Source organism: Protopterus annectens, chromosome 1.part0, assembly GCF_019279795.1.
Source record: "Protopterus annectens isolate FY-2018-M chromosome 1.part0, PAN1.0, whole genome shotgun sequence".
NCBI classification, from domain to species: Eukaryota; Metazoa; Chordata; order Ceratodontiformes; family Protopteridae; genus Protopterus; species Protopterus annectens.
The window spans coordinates 1,716,953,761-1,716,972,692 of NC_056725.1; the positions used below are offsets into that span (position 1 = coordinate 1,716,953,761).

The 18,932-nt window shown below is 41.2% G+C and overlaps 1 protein-coding gene across 1 annotated transcript in view; it reads right to left on the bottom strand.

Annotated features, from left to right (window-relative positions):
• Positions 1-18,932, bottom strand: part of ADGB (androglobin) — a 4,124,629-nt gene that overhangs the window by 1,104,649 nt on the left and 3,001,048 nt on the right. The window contains exon 26 of the mRNA XM_044074542.1: positions 18,553-18,706. Coding sequence (XP_043930477.1) covers positions 18,553-18,706 — 154 coding nt within the window. The remainder of the gene's footprint in view (positions 1-18,552; positions 18,707-18,932) is intronic.

An 18,932-nucleotide genomic window follows, 5' to 3' on the forward strand; every position in this document is an offset into this window, starting at 1 on the left:
ATGATTCCTTTTGACAGACTCTATATGAGACAATTTCAGTGGTACCTTAAAACTGTTTGGCTTCAGCATTGCCATCCTCTGGAATTTTCTCTCTCTCTCTTGCCATGTCTCAAGTTACAGCTCCACTGGTGGGATTCATGAGATATCCTTATTCCAAGGCCTGCCTTTCAAGGTTTCTCTTCCCACTTAGGAGCTATATATGCTTCTGATCATGGTTGGTGAGGCTCTTCTAACAACCCTAGGGTCCAGGGACTTTGGCCCCCTCAAAAATTGGCAGATCATATCAACATCAAGGAAATGAGTGCTTTGATTCTGGCTCTGCATGCTTTCTTCTCCTTTTGCGGCTCTAGTCCTCTAAGAGTTTTCGTAGACAATATCATAGTCATGTGGTTCATCAACAAGCAAGGAGGCATAAAGTCTTATTTTCTTTGCAGGCTGGCTTGTCAGACTTGGGATTTTGTGATTTACCATAAATTGCTTCTTCAAGCAGTTTACATTTCCGCAGAGCGAAATCTCATGGCAGACAATTTGAGAAGGTCAAGGGCAGATCCTTACAAATGAATGCTTCACAGGAAGGTGTCCCTAGACATTGTACATCAGTAGGGTACTTCTCAAGCTGATCTTTTTGCCTCCCCGTCTGAACAGGCAACTTCCCAAGTTTTGTTCCAGAGTGCCATGCCCTCTGGTTTGGACAGTGGATGCCACATCTTTTTTTTCTGGGAACAGATTTTCTGTATGTCTATCCCCCTCTTCCTCTGTTACCAAAAGTCCTGTGCAACATTATGTGGGATAGGCCCAAAATCTTGCTGGTGACTCCTTTTCACCGAGACAGCAGTTCTTCCCCCTTCTATTCCATCTGGCCAGGGAAAATCATCACAAGTTATGTCACAAGACGGATCTTCTCATACAGGACAAGGGATCTCTTATTTACCCTCACTTACCCACCCTTCAATTAACTCTTTGGGTGATAGGGTTTTGATTCCTTTTAGACACCAGTTTTCTGAGGAAGTGTTTTGAACTTTGCACGAGCCAGAAAACCCACCACTAGAAAATCCTATGTGACTAAATGGAAGATATTTTCTATTCAGATGCCTCAAGCATGATCTGGACACTTTTTCCTGTGGGTATTCCTATGGTCCTTTCTTATTTGTGTAAGTTGCTGACTTTTGGTCTGGCATATTCATCTGTTAAAGCTCATTTGTCAGTCATTTCTGCTTGTCTGCCTTTATATCCACACCTTGCTTCTAGTTTTGAAGTCAAACCATTTCTGAAAGGCATCCTTCACATTAGGCCTCCCAAGAAATCCTATCCCCTCCTTTTGGGATCTTAATTTTGTTCTTGAGAAACTAACTCAGTTTCCATTTGAGCCTGCAGTTTCCTCTTGTTTGTAGCACTGTACTTGGAGGACTGTACTACTGGTTGCTGTTACTTCTGCCAACAGGGTCTCTGAACTTCAAGCACTCATGGCAGTTTATATTTTTTTTATTTTTCATAGGGATAGGGTCTCTCTTCATACAAATCCTTCCTTTATGGCCAAGGCTGCTAATAACTTGTCTTTGAATCACACAGTTCCTCTTCTTTCTTTTTCTTCTCTCCACAGAATGCAACTGAGAGGGTTCTTCACACCTTGGATTTGCACAGACAGCTCAAGTCTTACCTAAACAAGACAAGGATACCAGGAAATGAAGCAACTTTTGTTTCTGTATCTGGCTGTTTCTAAGCAAACCAACTCTTAGATATCTAAGGCCATTTCTTTTTGCTATTCCTTTCATGCCAAGCAAATTTCTTCTCCATTTGTGCTCACTCTACCAGGGTGTTTGCCTCTTCTGATGCTTTTTTGAGGGACTGGATACTAGATTTATTTTGGAAACAGACACTTAATCTTCTGTACATACCTTTACTAAACATTACTAGCTGGATATGATTTCTAGTACCACAGCAGGTTTTGCCAGGGCTATCCTTCATGTACGTCAACACTTTAGTCATAGGTGACTCTATAGTCAGGCACACTGATGTCCCACTCATCAGCCTGAACAAGGAGAAAATTACAGTCAGTTGCCTGTCAGGTGCCAGTATCTGCCAAATAACGCATGCACTCAAATCACTCCACAACAAGTACAAATATGACTCTGTCATTGTCCATGCTGGAGTGAATGACTTGAGACGTACGTCCTTGGACTACATGAAAAGAGACATGGAAGAGCTCTCGGATCATGTGGCCCAGGCAGGTATGACCCTAGCCCTGAGTAGCATCCTGCCTTCACCCAGAATAATACCACAGTATAAGGGCAAAATGGTTGACTTTAACAATTAGTTAAGCTTCTGGTGTCATTCAAAGGGGATCCAGTATCTGTCTGCCTGGGACGACGTGATTGAAAGACCACGATGCTTTGCCAGAGATGGTCTGCACCTGTTGCCCCTGGGATTCAGGTTACTGACTAAGGTTCTTCCCACCCCTATAGTGCCTTTTTTAGGCAAAGTTCAAAGGACAAACCAACACCAGAACAGGTACAAGCATGCAAAATCTGAAGGTAATGTTACTCAATGCTAAAAGTCTAAACCTCAAAATGCACTCTCTCAAGGCACTCCTAAAAATGGAGAACATCGATATCTGTGCAGTAACTGAGACCTGGTTCAAAGCTCTAGACAGCACCACTGCAATACCAGGCTACAACTCTTACCACACTTTCCGGCCACCAAACCAGGGCTAAAACACTAAAGGTGGAGGAGTGTCCATATTCAACAAGGATATTCACAGCACCGTTGCCCAACACAATGCATCTGAAATTCTCCAGGTGCAACTAACACTAGGTTCATAGGTTCAAACTAGGCTATCTGCCCTAGGGCATTTATAAGCCTAGCCAGAGTGTGTTTGGCTTTCGCCACCCATTTTAAATTAATTTTGCTATGCCCTTTTTCGAGGTTAGTATACTGTGCCTCTGTCTAACAGTGACACAGAAGTGATACCGGGGGTAAACCTACAATCCCACATCCACTCATCAAGATTCCTCTTGAAGAGAGTCAATGAGGGACTCTGCCTAATCTGGACTGGAATTTTATTCCAGAGTGAAGGGAGCCTCTGGGTTATGAATCTGTCCCTCCAGCATGTCCTATTTATTTCAGTGCTGAGGTTCAAGTCTCTCAAGCGCATAGCTCGATGGGATTTGGATTTTCTGAGGTGCAGCATGTCCATTAATTCCGGGTTGGACATGTCTTTATACGTCAGGCACAGATCGCCTCTGAGCAGGCGGTATGCCACTGAGTACAGCTGGAGTTTCTTTAACCAGGCAGCATATGGCATCTATTTGAGCCCTTTGATCCTCTTGGTGAGGTACTTTTGGGGTCTTTCCAGTTGCTGCAGGTGTCTGGTAAGGTACATCCCAAAAGGGGCATTGTACTCAATTATGGGCCTGATGAGGGATGAGTAAAGAGGCACGATGACCTCCCCTGATCTAGATGTGAATCCCTTCATGATAAGGTGGGCTATATAAAATGTTTTTCTAACCACTTTGGCCACGTGGTTGTCAAATGAGAGATTGCTATCAACTTGGGTCCCCAGGTCCCTAATTACTTCTTCCGTACTTAATGGATTACTACCTATGTGGTAATTTGTGGGCACTTTGTTTTTGCCAAAGGGGATGACTATACACTTTTTGGCGTTTAGCTTGAGGCCATGGCTCTGGCACCAGTTGTCTGTTTCTATGAGGCCCTTTTGGAGGATGCTTGTGTCGGCTGGAGAGTCGATTATAGTGCCCAGTTTGCAGTCATCTGAGAACTTAGTCAGCCGTAGTCCTTCTGTGTTGGTCTGTTCCTCCAAGAAATATATACCGAACAGGAGAGGTCCCAGGACTGAGCCTTGTGGGATGCCACTTGTAACTGGTTTGGAGTCTGACATGGCTTCAGCAATTCTAACCATGTGGGGTCTGTCCTTGAGCCAGTTTGCAACCCATCTAGTGACATAGGGGTTTATATTTAAGCTGGTGAGCTTATCTATAATGCTCGAGTGAGGTATTGTATCGAAGACTTTTACGAGGTCCAGGTAGGCTGTGTGGACCACCTTCCCCTCGTCAATGGCCTTGGTGACTATTTCAAAGAAATCTAGCAGGTTTAAGAGGCAGGATCTGCCCTTAACAAAGCCGAACTGGGTAGGATCCAGTGTCTGTAGGTCCCCGATATCTTTTTTTATGAGGTCCATGATGATCCTTCCATAGCTTTGCAGACCAAGCTAGTCAGGCTTATGGGGCTATAGTTTCCAGGATCCATTGAGGCACCACCTTTGTGGAGAGGGACCACTGTTGCTGTACGCCACTCTTTGGGTACATATTCTGTGGTAAGGCTGAGATTGAACAGTAGTTTTGTGTTTGGGTTTAGCTCTTCTTGGAGTTCATGTAGGACACAGCCCGGGACACCGTCTGGTCCCATTGATGCTGTGTTTTTTGCTTTGGAGAGAGCGGCTCTTACCTAAGCATCTGAGATGTCAGGGGGGCAGCACTCTGCTGGGATAGATATTTGCCCTTTTGGTGGGGAGGGGGGGAGAAGTTTGAGCTGAACCTGTCAGCTAGGATGTTGGCAATGTCTGTGGGTTCAGTGTATTTTTTGTCATTTTGGACTAATTCTGAGCATATCTGGGAATTCCCACCCAGGTTCCTAACATAACTAAAGAAAGCCTTGTGATTATCCTTAGTGTCCTGTGCAATTCTTCTCTTGAAGCTGGCCTTAGACGATTTTATGAGTGCCCATAGTTTTTTGCTAACACTGATCAGAGATGCCTTCCCTTTTTGGGATTTTGCTCTATCGTGTAGTAGCTTCCTCCTAATATTGTATATTTTGTTTATGGCTGGGATCCACTAGACAGGACGTCTGCCTTTGGAGGATTGGGTCTTGGTTTTATTTGGGATTGCATGATCCATGCATTCCTGAAGGTGTTCATAGAATGCATTTATAAAGGATTCTGCGGTCTGGGCCGTATTTTCCACAGGCCCGGGGGCTTTGAAGGATTCCACCTCGGTTTTGAGGAGTGTCAAATTTGCTTTAGAGATGTTTTTCACTGTGATTTTCTGGGCAGGGGGTGGGGTCGGGATGTGAATATCCAGTGAGATTAGTTTATGGTCTGATCTTACCAGTGAGGGATACACTTCTGGTCTGGAGCATAGAGTCCCCATGTTGGTGATGATCAGGTCCAGTATGTTTTCCCCTCTTGTGGGAGTGGTAACAAGTTGTTCCATAGCATTTGAGTTTATAAATTCTAGGAACCTTTGAGCTAGGGTGTTGGAGTTAGAGTAATGCTCCCAGTCTATGCTTGGGTAGTTGAAGTCGCCCAATATAATGGTGTTTGGAGAGACCTTCATATTTTCCAGTGTTCTCAGGAAGGCCGAGTGTGGTTCCTGGGTTTGGGAGGGTGGTCTGTAGCAGGCTATAAACTGGAAGGCAGTTTTACCCACTGTTAGTTGCACATGGATAGTCTCTGATGCTTCGTGCTGTGCCACCAACCTGGAGGTGTGGGTATCTTTGACGAATATTGATACTCCCCCTCCTTTTCTGGTTTGGTCCAAGTTTTGGGGTCAAAAAGCATGGTATGAGGTATAACCTGGTAGTGCTGGGGTGCTCTCGGGAGCCTTGAACCAGGTTTCTGTTACTGCACAGATATCAATGTTCTCCATGCTAAGGAGAGTTTCGAGTGCATGCATCTTGAGGTTTAGACTTCTGGCGTTGAGTAGCATTACTCTTAGTTTCTTATCCCTTGTGATACCTATGGAGGTGGGTTTGTCTTTTGAGCCTTGCCTAAAAAAGGCACTATGGGGGTAGCAAGAGCCTTTGCCAATATCCGAAAGCCCAGGGGTGACAGGTGCAAGCCGTCCCTAGCGAAGCATCGTGGCCTGTTGAGCATGTCATCCCAGGCTGACAGACATTGGATCCCCTTTGAATGACACCAATACTTAAGCCAATTGTTGAAATTAATCATCTTGTCTTCATATTGTGACATCATTCTTGGTGAGGGTAAGATGCTACTCAAGGTCAGGGTCATACCGGCCTGGGCCACATGCTCAGAGAGCTCCTCTATGTCTCTTTTCATGTAGTCCAGGGAGGTACATCTCAGGTCATTCACACCAGCATGGACAATGACTGAGTCATATTTGTACTTGCCTTGGAGTGACCTGAGTGCTTGTGTTATGTGGCGGATCCTAGCACCCGACAGGCAGCTCACCGTGACCTTCTCCTTGTTCAGCCTGGTGAGCGGGACGTCAGTGTGCCTCACGATAGAGTCACCTATTAGAAGTGTATCAGGTGTGTTGTTTAGCCTTAAGGGCTGTGACTGTTCGGCACACTGGCTTTGTGAGCTATGTGTTGCACGTATTTTGTTTTGGGGTAGCAGTTGCTTGGGTGTCTGCTTTGGAGGTCTCTGCTGCTTAGGCAGATTTTTATTTAGAGCCTCCGAGTATGTTTTTGTGTGTTTATGTCTTTGGTTTGCTGTCGTGGTAGGTCTATGTGAGACTGGAATTGTAGTGAGTGTGGTTTCCTTCTCCTCTTGACAGATTTTGCCAGTACTGAGTTGGGAGAGCTTAGCCTCCAGTTTGGCTATATGGTTGCATCTCTCACATATGTTGGAATTTGTTGGGAGGAGGAGAGGGTTGTCTGTGTACATGAGGCAGTTGTAACATTGCCTCAAGATTCCCAGATTCACCAGCTGGACCAGAGAGGAGATTGACAACTGACCTTCGGACATGCTAGAATAGTATTGGGAATTCCTTTATAATTGAAAAAAAAAGTGCCAATGGGGAACAAGGTACTCAAGGGGAGTTTGTGAGGGTGTAGTGCTTTTAATTTTTTAATGCTGACTTATATAATTGCTTTAGTGAGCAAGTGCCAGGTAACTTAAATGCAATGTGTTACAAATAACTTAAATGCAAAAATGGCAAACAGTAACTTTCTTTCAAGTGAAACAAGGAAATAAGTAGAGTAAGCAATGCAGATGTCACTAGGGAATCTACAGAAGCGCTGAAAAGCCACGTTTTAGGTGGAATTAGCGTTTCAGGGAAATAACAAGCAAACAAGCATACAAACAAAGCTAGATTCAGCAGGCCTGGATCTAGTCTATACTACAGCAAACAAGGTGTACCAATTCCAGTAAGAAACAGTTCAAATATGCAGGCACTATAAGCCTTTAACCAGAAAGACTGCAATCCAAATTGTAGCTTGCTACAGATCCCCCACCATGCCCCAAGATTCTCACTACACCTTTCTAAACATACTGAAAAATATTGATACAACCAAACACGCTAATACTGGGTGATTTCAACTACCCTGCCATTAACTGGGAAAACTACTCGTGTACCAACACCTTTGCTCAACAGTTCTTGGAATTCATAAATTCCAACGCTCTGGATCAACTAATCCTTAGACTCACCAGGGGCTCCAATATCCTAGACCTGGTCATTGCCAACATGGGAAATCTATGCTCCACACCTATGGTCACCCCCTCGTTGGTCAGGTCTGACCATAAACTAATCACCCTTGACATCCACATCCCACCCCCACCACCCAGTAAAGAAACCTCCGTAAAAATATCTCCAAAGCCAGCTTCATGCTACTCAAGTCAGAAGTAAAAAACTTCATGACATCAATGCAGACAGCAACTGAAAGTTCGACCGCTGAATCCTACACTAAGGCACTTTATGAGCACATCCACTCATGCATAAATCGTGCCATCCCCAATAGAACCAAGATGCTCTCCTCCAAAAAAAGGAAGCCAATCTGGTGGTCCCTTGCCATAAACAAACTTTACAACAAATGTTGCAGAAAAGAGGAAAATCCCAGGATGCAAAAAACTCCCTTACCAACCTCAGTAAGAAGCTGAGATCCCTCATAAAATCCTCCAAAGCTAGTTACAAAAATAAAATTGCCAAAGATTCCAAAGACAACCACAAGGCATTCTATAGCTATGTCAAGAATCTAAATAGCAATGCTCAGATCTGCTATGAGCTACAACAGAATAGCAGTAAATATACTGACCCCAAGGAAATTGCCAATATCCTGGCAGATCGATTCAGTGCAAACTTCACCCCGCTCTTACCCCCTAAAGGGTCCATCTCAATACCGAAAGATTTCCAAATTCCAGTAATAATGACCACACAGGTAAAAAAACGCACTCTCCAAAGCTAAGAATACAGCATCCATGGGACCAGATGATATCCCAGGCTGTGTACTACATTCCTTAATCTACAAAATGAACTGGCACTTCACCTAAGTGTCATCTTTAATCATAGCCTCATCTCAGGCTTCATGTCCATTGAGTGGCACAGTGCTACAGTAATCCCACTCCACAAGAACCACCCCACCAGTCTGATGAGCCTGATAAACCTGATCTGCAAGGCCATGGAATGTATTATCATGGAACTTATAAACAAAGACATTGGCAACCTTCAAACACTGGACGCCATGCAGTTTGGGTTTGTGAAGGGCTGATCTTGTCTCCTGAACCCGACTGACTTCTTTGAATCACTCTCCAGAGCCGTGGACAAGGGTAAGGTGGTCCACTCAGTCTATCTGGACCTCGCCATGGCCTTCGACACCATCCCCCACTCTGGAATCATAGATAAACTTACTAAGCTGGGCATTAATCCCCACGTCACTCGATGGCTTGCTAATTGGCTTACTGACAGAACCCACAATGTAAAGGTAGCTGACTCCAAATCCAGCTCCAGACAAGTGACAAGTGGAGTACTTCAGGGTTCAGTCCTGGGACGGCTCTTGTTTGCAATCTACTTCTCTGAAGTATAGACCAACACTAAAGGACTCTGGCTAGCAAAGTTCGCAGATGACTGTAAACTGGGAGCCATTATTGAATCCCAAAATGATGTGGATATTCTACAAAAGGGCTTTACAGAAACAGATACTTGGTGCCAGAGCCATGGGCTTAAGCTCAATGCCAAGAAATGTATAGTTATCCTCCTTGGGAAAAAACATGTACCCATGAATTACCACACAGGTGGCAGTACACTAAACACCGAAAGTGTGATAACAGACTTAGGGACATAGGTGGACAGTGGTCTCACCTTTGATAACCACATCGTCACAACAGTCAGGAAATCCTTCTATGTGGCACACCTCATCACTAAGGGCTTTTCATCCAGAAAAAAGGAGGTCATTGTCCCACTGTACTCATCATTCAATTGACCCATTATAGAATACAACGCCACGTTTGGTATGTACCTCTCAAGACATCTGCAACAACTGAAAAGGCCGCAGAAATACCTCACTAAAAGAATCACAGGCCTAAAGCAGATGCCCTATGCTGACCATCTAAAAAGACTCCATCTATACTCTGTCATATATTGTCTACTCAGAGGCAATCTCTGCTTAACATACAAGGCCATGTCAAACCCAGAGCTGTTGGACATGCTACACTTAAAGAAATCTTAATCGTTCAGAGACACATGCTCCAGGGATCTAAACCTTGTCATCACAATGAACAAAACATGTTGGAGGGAGAGGTTCCTGACCCAGAGACTCCCCAGACTCTGGAATAGACTGCCCATACATGTCAAGTAGAGCGCCTCTTTGGCCCTCTTCAAAAGGAACCGTTATGACTGGATGGGAGATAGGAAATTCACCTCGGAGATCACGTCAGTCGCCCTGCTAGACAGGGGTCCAGGGAAGTAAATACTGTGGGAAGAAATAGCCAGGGAATTGTAATGGCTAGGCTTGTATAGGCCCTAGGGCCAATAGCCTAGTACCAACCCAGGGGTGGCCAGTGCTATTGGACTGCAGCCCCCCCCAGCTGTAAAAGAAAGAAAAAAGAAAAAAAGAAAGACAGAAGAAAGAAAATAAAAAAATAAAAATCGTGGACCTTCGCGCATGCACACTCGAGGCATTTGCGATATCCAGACTGCTGCTGAACCAGTCCAGAGCATGCGCAGAGCTCTGGACTGATTCAGCAACAGTCCGGATTAGAAATCCAGCAGTCAGGAACATCCCAGAATTCTATGCAGTTAGGTACAACTGCATAGACTTGGAAAGGAATTGGACCGCAACGCTGGCAGGCTGGCCTGCTCTCGCGGGACAGAAGGACTTCACCACGGCCTTTCCATTACTAGTGAATTAACTACTGTTTCACCCATAACAGACTACTTCACTGCTGTTTTCAGTTGCATAAACAGAACTTGTCTTACCATTTAAGTTGTTCTTGATTTAGTTGCTGCTGTGGTCTGTTAGTGGCTTCTTCTGCAGGGTTATTTTACATGCTTGTTGCACGTTATTTGGTTTCCTTGCATCGTACTACTACTGCTACCTTTTGTGGTTCATAAAGCCATTGAATCATTTGAAGTCTTTCAGCTCAGAGGAGTTGTATCTGAGAAATCGCTTGTAATGAAAAACATTCCACATAGTGAATTAGCTTCGGTGGACAATATATCATTTGTTTCTGGGTTAGTCTTTTCACTAGCCAATGGTTTTATATCCGTGGTGTCTTTTGCAGTTTGCATACTTAATGTAACAATATGGGGCTCAAAGTTGTTTTCTACATGGTTGCTATTAGTAGTTAACAGCTGTACTGTAAAACCTTGCAGTTCCAGAAACTGTCGAAAATTAAGAGCTCATCCAGTGTTTAGCCATCATAACAATCTATATGCAATATGATGAAGTATTTATAAATATAAAGCCTCACCTTTAACAGGAAACAGGGTAGAGGGTGACAGCACACTGCAGTTAAGAAGCAGACTGCTTAAATAAAATGGCTGATGAATTAGCAAGGCTGATGAATTAGCAAAACTTAGTTGTCGAGGGAGTAATTGTAAATAAATTCATGCGGCTGACAGGATCTGCTGCTGTGATGGGAAATTAATAATTTTTAACGTGTTAAATAGTTGTTTTACATTTTATTGTTTTAGCTTGAAGACTGCTGAGCAGTCTTCGTGCATTTATCTAGAACAGATAAGAAGCATTGCTTCCTCATCTAGAGCCCTGTGTAGACTCCAAACTGACAGTTGCTCAAGGCAAAGTTGAGGAACAATTAAAAAAAAAGATCTTTTAAAAGTTTAAGACTTAAAAAAAAAAAAACCTTCTGTAGCAAGCTGGGGGTCTACGGCAGTGACCTTAACCACTGAGCAACTATGTTGCTCTTGGCGAGTTATCAGTCTGTACATACAGTTACTATACATTCTTCTGTTAGATTAAAACACATTTTTAAAGCCAAGAGTATATGTTCATAGGTAAGTGCTAAGCTAGCTTCCCTTGTGGACCATTTTAAGCCTAACCAGTTTCCCTTTTTATACTCAAAATAACCTATCCCATTTGATTAGAGACAGGCCCAACCCAAACCATGGTCATTAATTATATATTATCCATAATAAGAATAACTGGGACCATACTATAGATAATAGGAGGGGACCCATGTATGGGATAAAGGATTTAGGATGTACTTCTGTCCATTAGTAATACAGAGAGCAGTCCTAGGGTAAATTTTCTGTTTCCCATCCATATATCTAAGCTGTTGTTGAAAATGGACAGGGATGAACTTTGTTTTATGTGGATGGGGATTCTGTTCCACAGCAGTGGTATCCTCAGCAAAATATACCCATCCTTCCAAATGATTCTACCAATGTAGCAGAATAGGTTTAGATCCCTAGCCCGGGTATTTCTGATGTCATCTGACTTGCTGATGTGCAGTAAAATCATTAGTAATGGCTAAGAGGATGCTTTGCATGCCAGTCACAGGTCTGAAGGATGTACAGTGAAAGGTCTTTGAGTTGGTCCATGTAGGATATGTTGATTAGGTCTTGCATCCTTTTAAGTAGGTATCTTTGTGGGTGTTCCAGTTGGTGTATGTGTCTGGACAAATACTTGCCAAAGGGGGCATTATATTCAATGACTAGCCTAATGACGGCTAAGTAAAGGGGGACAATGACATCCCTAGATCTGGACACAATCCCTTTGTTTACAAGCTGTGTAATATAAAAGGACTTTTTACAACAATAGACACATGTAAGTCAAAAATTAGGTCACTGTCCATATAATATAAATTCCCAAATCCCAAACAACTAGGTTAACTCTTAGGGGCTTATTGTCAATGTGGTAGTTCCCAGGGATAGATGACTTGCCAAAGGATACAGTAATGCATTTTTTGGCAGTTAGTTTTAGACCATGATTTTGACATCAATTATTTATTTGAGACAAACCTTCCTGCAGGATGGCCAAGTAATTTTAGGATTCAATGACTGCTCCTAGCTTACAGTCATATGCAAACCTAGTCAGCCAGAGCCCTGTAGTATTTATTGTCTTGTACTTCAGAAAAGTATATGCCAAGCAGTAGACACCCCAATACAGAGTCTTGGGGGAGTCTACTGGTGACTGGTATCTTTGTGAATATAACTGCCCCTATTTTGATAGTATCAGAGCCATATCTGTGAGCCAGTTGATGAAATTGGGGTTTATTCAGTTTATTTAACTTTTCTGCTATGCCAGAGTGGGAAATTGTGGTGGGTACAGAATACCTCAGGCTTGAACCATGTACCTTGGGTGCATGTGGCAAGGGCCTGAATTCCCTACCCACCACCATTTGTAAAACATATGCAGATTTTTGCCTCATAATTATTCTGTTCTGTTCCTCATAAAATCTGTGGTTTCTGTATTTTTGTTTCCTTACACAGTCAATACTGCAGTGGTGCACTGGCAGCATTGTTGCCTGACATTCTTGGCTGGGGTGCCTTCTGTCTGGAGTCTGCATGTTGGTTAATAAATGTTAAAGAAAAAAAATAACAGGCATTTGAATTTCAGACTTCATATTCTTCAGAAAGTACATGGTAACACAAAACCTTTTATTCTAGCAATTTTCTAAGTTTATAACATGGATATTTGAAATTTGTCCCTATTTTTGGGACTATATGCCCCCATTATTGGCTTCATCCAGGTTTTTTGTGCTAAGGTTGAGAGCTATGGTGAGAACTGAATTCACTTAATATGTTTGGGGGCTGTATTCCTCTATTACTAGCTTTGTTCACGTGTTTTTTGCTAAGAGATTGAGAGCTATGGTGAGAACTGAATTCACTGAATATGTTTGAGGACTGTATTCCCACATTACTGGTTTTGTTCAGGTGTTTTGTGCTAAGAGGTTGACAGCTGTGGTGAGAACTGAATTCACTAAATAGTAGCCATTTAAGTTTCAGACTTCCTCTCTTTTACAAAACAGATGATTTGGCATAGTGGTATGTTGCTCTGACTGTTTTGCACAGGGTCCTGGGTTCAATACTTGGCAGTGAAATGTATGGTGGTAATACAGCATTTTATTCTAGCAACTTTCCAACATTATACAAGCAATGCTTAAAATGTGTCCCTGGTTTTTGGGCTTTTGTCCCCCCCCCCCAAAAAATGTTGGCTTTTTCCAGATTTCTTGTGCTGCAAAGTTCAGAGATACAGCTAATGGTCGAGTAGATTTTACAAGGAGCTGAGAGCTGCAGGGGAACAATAGCACAACAAGTAGTATACTTGTTTTTGATGCAGAAGGCTGTGGGTTCTACTCACACAGTAAGTAGATGCATTGCTGATACTGTACTATGTTGTAAAGGGGGTGGATGCTGCAATCCTTTTTGGCAAAGATGCCTAGTAACTATGAACCTGCTATCAGTTTTGCCATCCATTCCCTATTGCAATATTACTAGATTATCATTTTTTAATGCAACATAGGCAATTTATTCCTCAAGGGCAACATGCACTTTATTTGTAGAGGAAACAATGACATATAAAGTTGTTTGCTAGCAGCACCCTCTTCATTAGTTACAGATTTCTTTAATGTGGAATTATTTAGATGACTTTTACTTCTTCAGAGATTGTGCATATTTACTGATACTGGTGGACTGTAGAAGTTTGAGTAGACTTTCATGATGGAAATGGTCTGAACTGGACAGTTTTGTCATTATTGGTGCACACATTTTGTTTAATTGTTTACAGGAAAAATGTTCAAAACAATAAATTTAAAATGCCCTCTAACAACTGCACTGTATTGTACAAGGAATATAATTTAATACAATCAGGAAGGTGTATCAAGGAGCATGTGTATGTTTTGTGATCAAGGGGACTATGATTTGAAAACAACTCAAAGTTAATCTTTATCTGCCACTGGCAAAATGTATTTTCTTTGATTGTGGGTTTCAATGCTGTTTCAATGAATGTGAGTTTCAAGGGCAGAGAAGTATTAATGCTGAGTCTATTTTCATTGTGAGACTGCATTGCTTTATTTAGCAGATATCTATTAGGGTTTGTGCTGTAAAATGCAAAATAAAGCTTTCAAATGAAATCCAAATCATCGTAGAAGTAATGCAGTATGCACATTACAGTGTTTATGGTAAATGGGGTGAAATAACCAAGGAATGGGACACTGGAATGGCTGCAGGGGGAGGCTCCATTCGACCATGAGTTTGTGAGAGGGACGGGCAGCAAAGAGACAGCCCCGGCTGAACTATACCTCTCAACTGTCCAGATTTTTGCAGAATGAATAGATTTTTGCTTCTTATTTTTGGTTTGTTCCTCATAAAATTTATGGTTTTCCGGCGAATCATTTAGGAATGAAGTCACTAAATAATGACAGAGATTTTCAGATGACATAACCTTCAGAAAAATGCATGCTAAAGCAAAACCTGTTCTATCAACTGTCTTAAGTTTATACAAGAGCAATTTTTAGTACTGTTTGTATGTTCCCCCAATATATTTGGCCTTGTCCAGATTTCCTGCATTAAGAGGTTGAGAGGTAGGTGCAAATAAATCGCTTTATAGAATTAGGAATATCCAAACCTCTCAACTGTCCCCAATTTTGGCTCAAAATGTTGCTCTCCCCCTAATAATCCCTCTGCCAAATGGCAATTTTGGAAGAAAACTTGGAGGGTTTACAATTATAAATAACTGTAATGATCAGAGTTATAGATTACTTTTATTTCAGAAATGCATGTAGATGCTCTTATTTTATCAGCTGCTCAAGTTAACAGTACTAATATTAAAAAGATGTCCCTTCTTTGAGGTTCCCAGCTGTATTGTATGGCAATTTTATATTTTTGCATCACATTTTTGGTCTGTTTTTCATAAAATTGTGTTTTTCTGGCAAATTAGTGGCAAATCATTAAAGACTGAAGTTAGAAAATAATGGCAGACATTTGAGTTTCAGATTTCATACCCTTCAGAAAATTCATAATAATGCAAGACCTACTACTATTATCTTTCTAATTTTATAAGAGCAATATTTAAAAATTGTCCTTATTTTTGTGCCTGTGTCCCACTTCTATGTATGGCTTTGTCCAGATTTCTTGCTCTGAGGTTGAGAGGTATGAGTGTCAGAGCCATCATCGTTAGCCAGAGACATTTCAAATTGTGACATACTTGTTGCACCCCACTCCCCACTTTAGTGGCTCTAGATGTGTCCAAGCAAGGCAAGGAGCAGTTATGCAGTGTAAGTATGCAGATTATTCCCCCATCCAAGGTAGACGACAAGTACGACCGTGGCTTTTCATCTGTCCTTGATTTTGCAGAATGTTCTGGTTTTCTCTCATATTTTTATACTGTTGATTTATGCTTCTTATTATTCAGAAAATGCATGCTGTCGCAGTGCCCTGTTGCTCTGTGTTTAAGTAGCAATGCTTTAATGACCATCAGGTAAGCTTGTCGGAGATTGTAAGATGCAAGTAAGCTTTAATAAGCATACTGTTAAATAATTACCAACATTGAAAACCTTTTTGCTGTTGCCATGCAGAGAATATCTACATAACTAGATAATGTATAAGCCTTAGATATTGAAATGCATATGATAGTATTTATAATAAAGGACAGGATTACAGTATTTTCAGAAGCTCATTACATTTGTTGGAGACTTGCAGTCATCTTTGCAGGCTTTACCCGTAAACTAAACAGAATGGCAATCTATCATGTGTGGTCCATAACTTGTGCAGTAATACTTTAAGCAATTTATCCTGAGCCTGTTTCTTCTTTGCTGTTCATTTTTTACTTTGACCATGTCTTCCCCATGAAACAAGCAGATAGTTATTGTCAGGCAGCAGGTCTTTTTTGGATAAGAAACATTTTACAAATGGGGGTATCACAGAGATTGCTACTTTTAGCATGTTACTTGGTAATTTTATAAAGCTGAATATAAATTATAATTAGAACTGTAGTACAAGGAGAAGTGGTTTGAGTTGAGTGCTGCTTGTTTTTTTTTATACTTGATTTTGACTGGCATTCCAGTAATGTATTTAAAAAGTAATTTATTTTTCATGCCTCACAACCTTTGTGTTTCCATCTAGATATTAAGTAAGTTGTCATGTAGCCAATGCATTGAAATATTTTTTTCTTCTACACTTCATTTTGTCTTGACTGGACTCTTGTAATGAAGGTTTGGCATCCAGGGCAGCGTATTTAATAAAAGTTCCAGTTGTTGTGGTTTTGAGCATAGTCCCACCCCCTTTTAGTTGACCATACCCCTTCCCATTGGCCCCACCCATTCAGCTGTCTCCTGCAGCCCCCCTTTAATTTGAAGTTACCAGCCGCCACTGGACCAACCTATGAACAGATGAACCTATGAGAGCTCCGCCTCCGATCCTCTCCAGTAGCCTTTCTCTGCATTTTGTAAAGAATATTGTAACACTGATAAGGAAGGACACAGTACAACTGTGAAAGACCTTACCATAACAGTAGATGACCTACTTCTCACTGCTGGAGTATTCTGTACCTCTCTTCTTCCATGCATTATTATCTGTTACTCTCCTAGCCGAGGATCCTTTCTTTCTTTCTTTCTTTCTTTCTTTCTTTCTTTCTTTCTTTCTTTCTTTCTTTCTTTCTTTTTCCTACCTGGATGTACATGGCTTTGCTTTTCCTCTTGGGTTGCTCGAGTTCTTCTGGGGCAATTTAGTTCTGAGGATTGGGTGCACTTATGTACATTATGGCTTGGAGTTATGACATAAATCTTGATGTACAGCAACTGGAAGGAGTAAAGGCTTTGGTATGCTGGCCAGATTTTCAGCTGTACATGGCAGGATTCTCATTTCTAAAGGATACTGTAACAGTGAGAAGTAGGACATCTACTGTTATGATAAGATCTTACACAACTGTACTTTTTTTGGCAGCCAATGACATTAAACTTAGTAAAGGTCTTACTAAGTCTTGGCAATTCTAGTCCTGTGTCCCAGCTCAAAAAAATTATTTCTTTAGATAATTTCCTTAGTTACAGCTATTTGCTCCGCCAACAATTCTGACAGACCATTCTGAAATCTGTAAATTAGTTAACCCCCCAAAAAATGTTCCCCAGTTACCTCTCACTTTTGCATTACACCTACAACATTTGCCATATGCCATATAAAAAATTATCTTAAGTCTGCTTGAGGTATAAAATACCTATGCAAACATTTCAAGCAAAAATCCTAAACCTGGACTTTGTTGCATACATGGAAACCATAGCGGTGTCTTCCCATTGTTCCTTTATAAACTGCCTTTCCAGTTTCTCTTTCCAATCTTTTCTAACCTTATATGTCCATTTATTATGGTTATCATGCAATATTTTATGTATGCCCTACTATTATTCTTTTTAACCATTCTGGACTCGACTAAAAACTCTACCAGAGATGTGTTTTTCTCTTAGCACTCCCCTATTTCTTTCTCTTTGCCTACACCCTGATATCAATCCATGGTAGGTAAGGCAGTATCTCATCTGTAGTTCAAACTTTTGATTTGCCTTATCCCACTTTATTACCTTTTCTTCCCTAGTTATTTTCTCCCAGTTCTTTGGTTCCTTTGCCAGCTTTCTCCTGTAAATTACAGGCCCCCTCTTGCCTATTTTCTCTAGCCCAACTTGTAATCAACTCTACTGGCAAAATCTCATTCCCCAATTCTGTGTTGGCTTAATTCTTACAATACTTTCTGTCACCTCATGAATATACAATTCAGTATGGTTGTTATTATTCTCCTTAAGGGTCTACATCCAAAATCCTACTGTCTCATTTTTTGAACTTTCTCCCGTGTTGCATCATCATTTTTTTCTACGCTGATATATAACCTTCTGCTTGTCTTATGTACATGAGCCTTAACTACATAGCTCTAAATTATTTATTCAAACCAAGTGATCTTAAACCACCTTGTTGTATAGGAAGGGTCATCTTATCCCATTTGATATTTTTCTTCAACAGAAACAGCTTTAAAGAGAAAACACTGAATTTTCAGTCCACACAGCAAAACAACATAATACCAAAAACTTTAAAGGGTTATTTATAATGCCTACTTGAATAGGTTTCCAGCTCTACAACATGGCATCAGCCCTACCCAGTAAAATAAAACATCATGCATTTTTCATTTTTGGCACATAACAAAAAATGCCATAAGACTGACTGGTTATTTATAACTATAAAGGTACTTGTGTTAACACCTGCCTTGCAGAAATTATAATATGAACATTGTCAATCAATTAACAAAAGCAGATAATTAATGCTTTTAGATAATGTTTATGAGTGGCCTAGAAAAAATCTTACCATATTCCACCAAACTGCTAAACTATATACTTACTACCTAAACAGAAGTGTAAGGATTCACCTTATCTTTGGTGTAGGTGTATGGTACTACTTTACTAAATACTCTCGGTATCTCCTCCAATGTGTCATTTTTCACAACATGGAGAACAGAAGAAGGAATTGTTGTATAAATCTTTGGCACTCCCATCATGTCTTTTGCAAAATGAAACACTTCCCTATATCAAGAAAAGGAAACAAAAATTGCACATTTTAATTACTCAGTTTAAATTGAGGTGCACTAGTGTGAAAATGTTAATACAATTTCCAAATAAAAATACAGCCACTTTCTATCTCCCAATGGCGAAACAATGCTTTAGCCACATCTTGCAGTACACCCAAGTAAGCCAAAAATGTCACGTCCTACTACACATGACACAGTCTGGTATCTGCAGATGTAATACA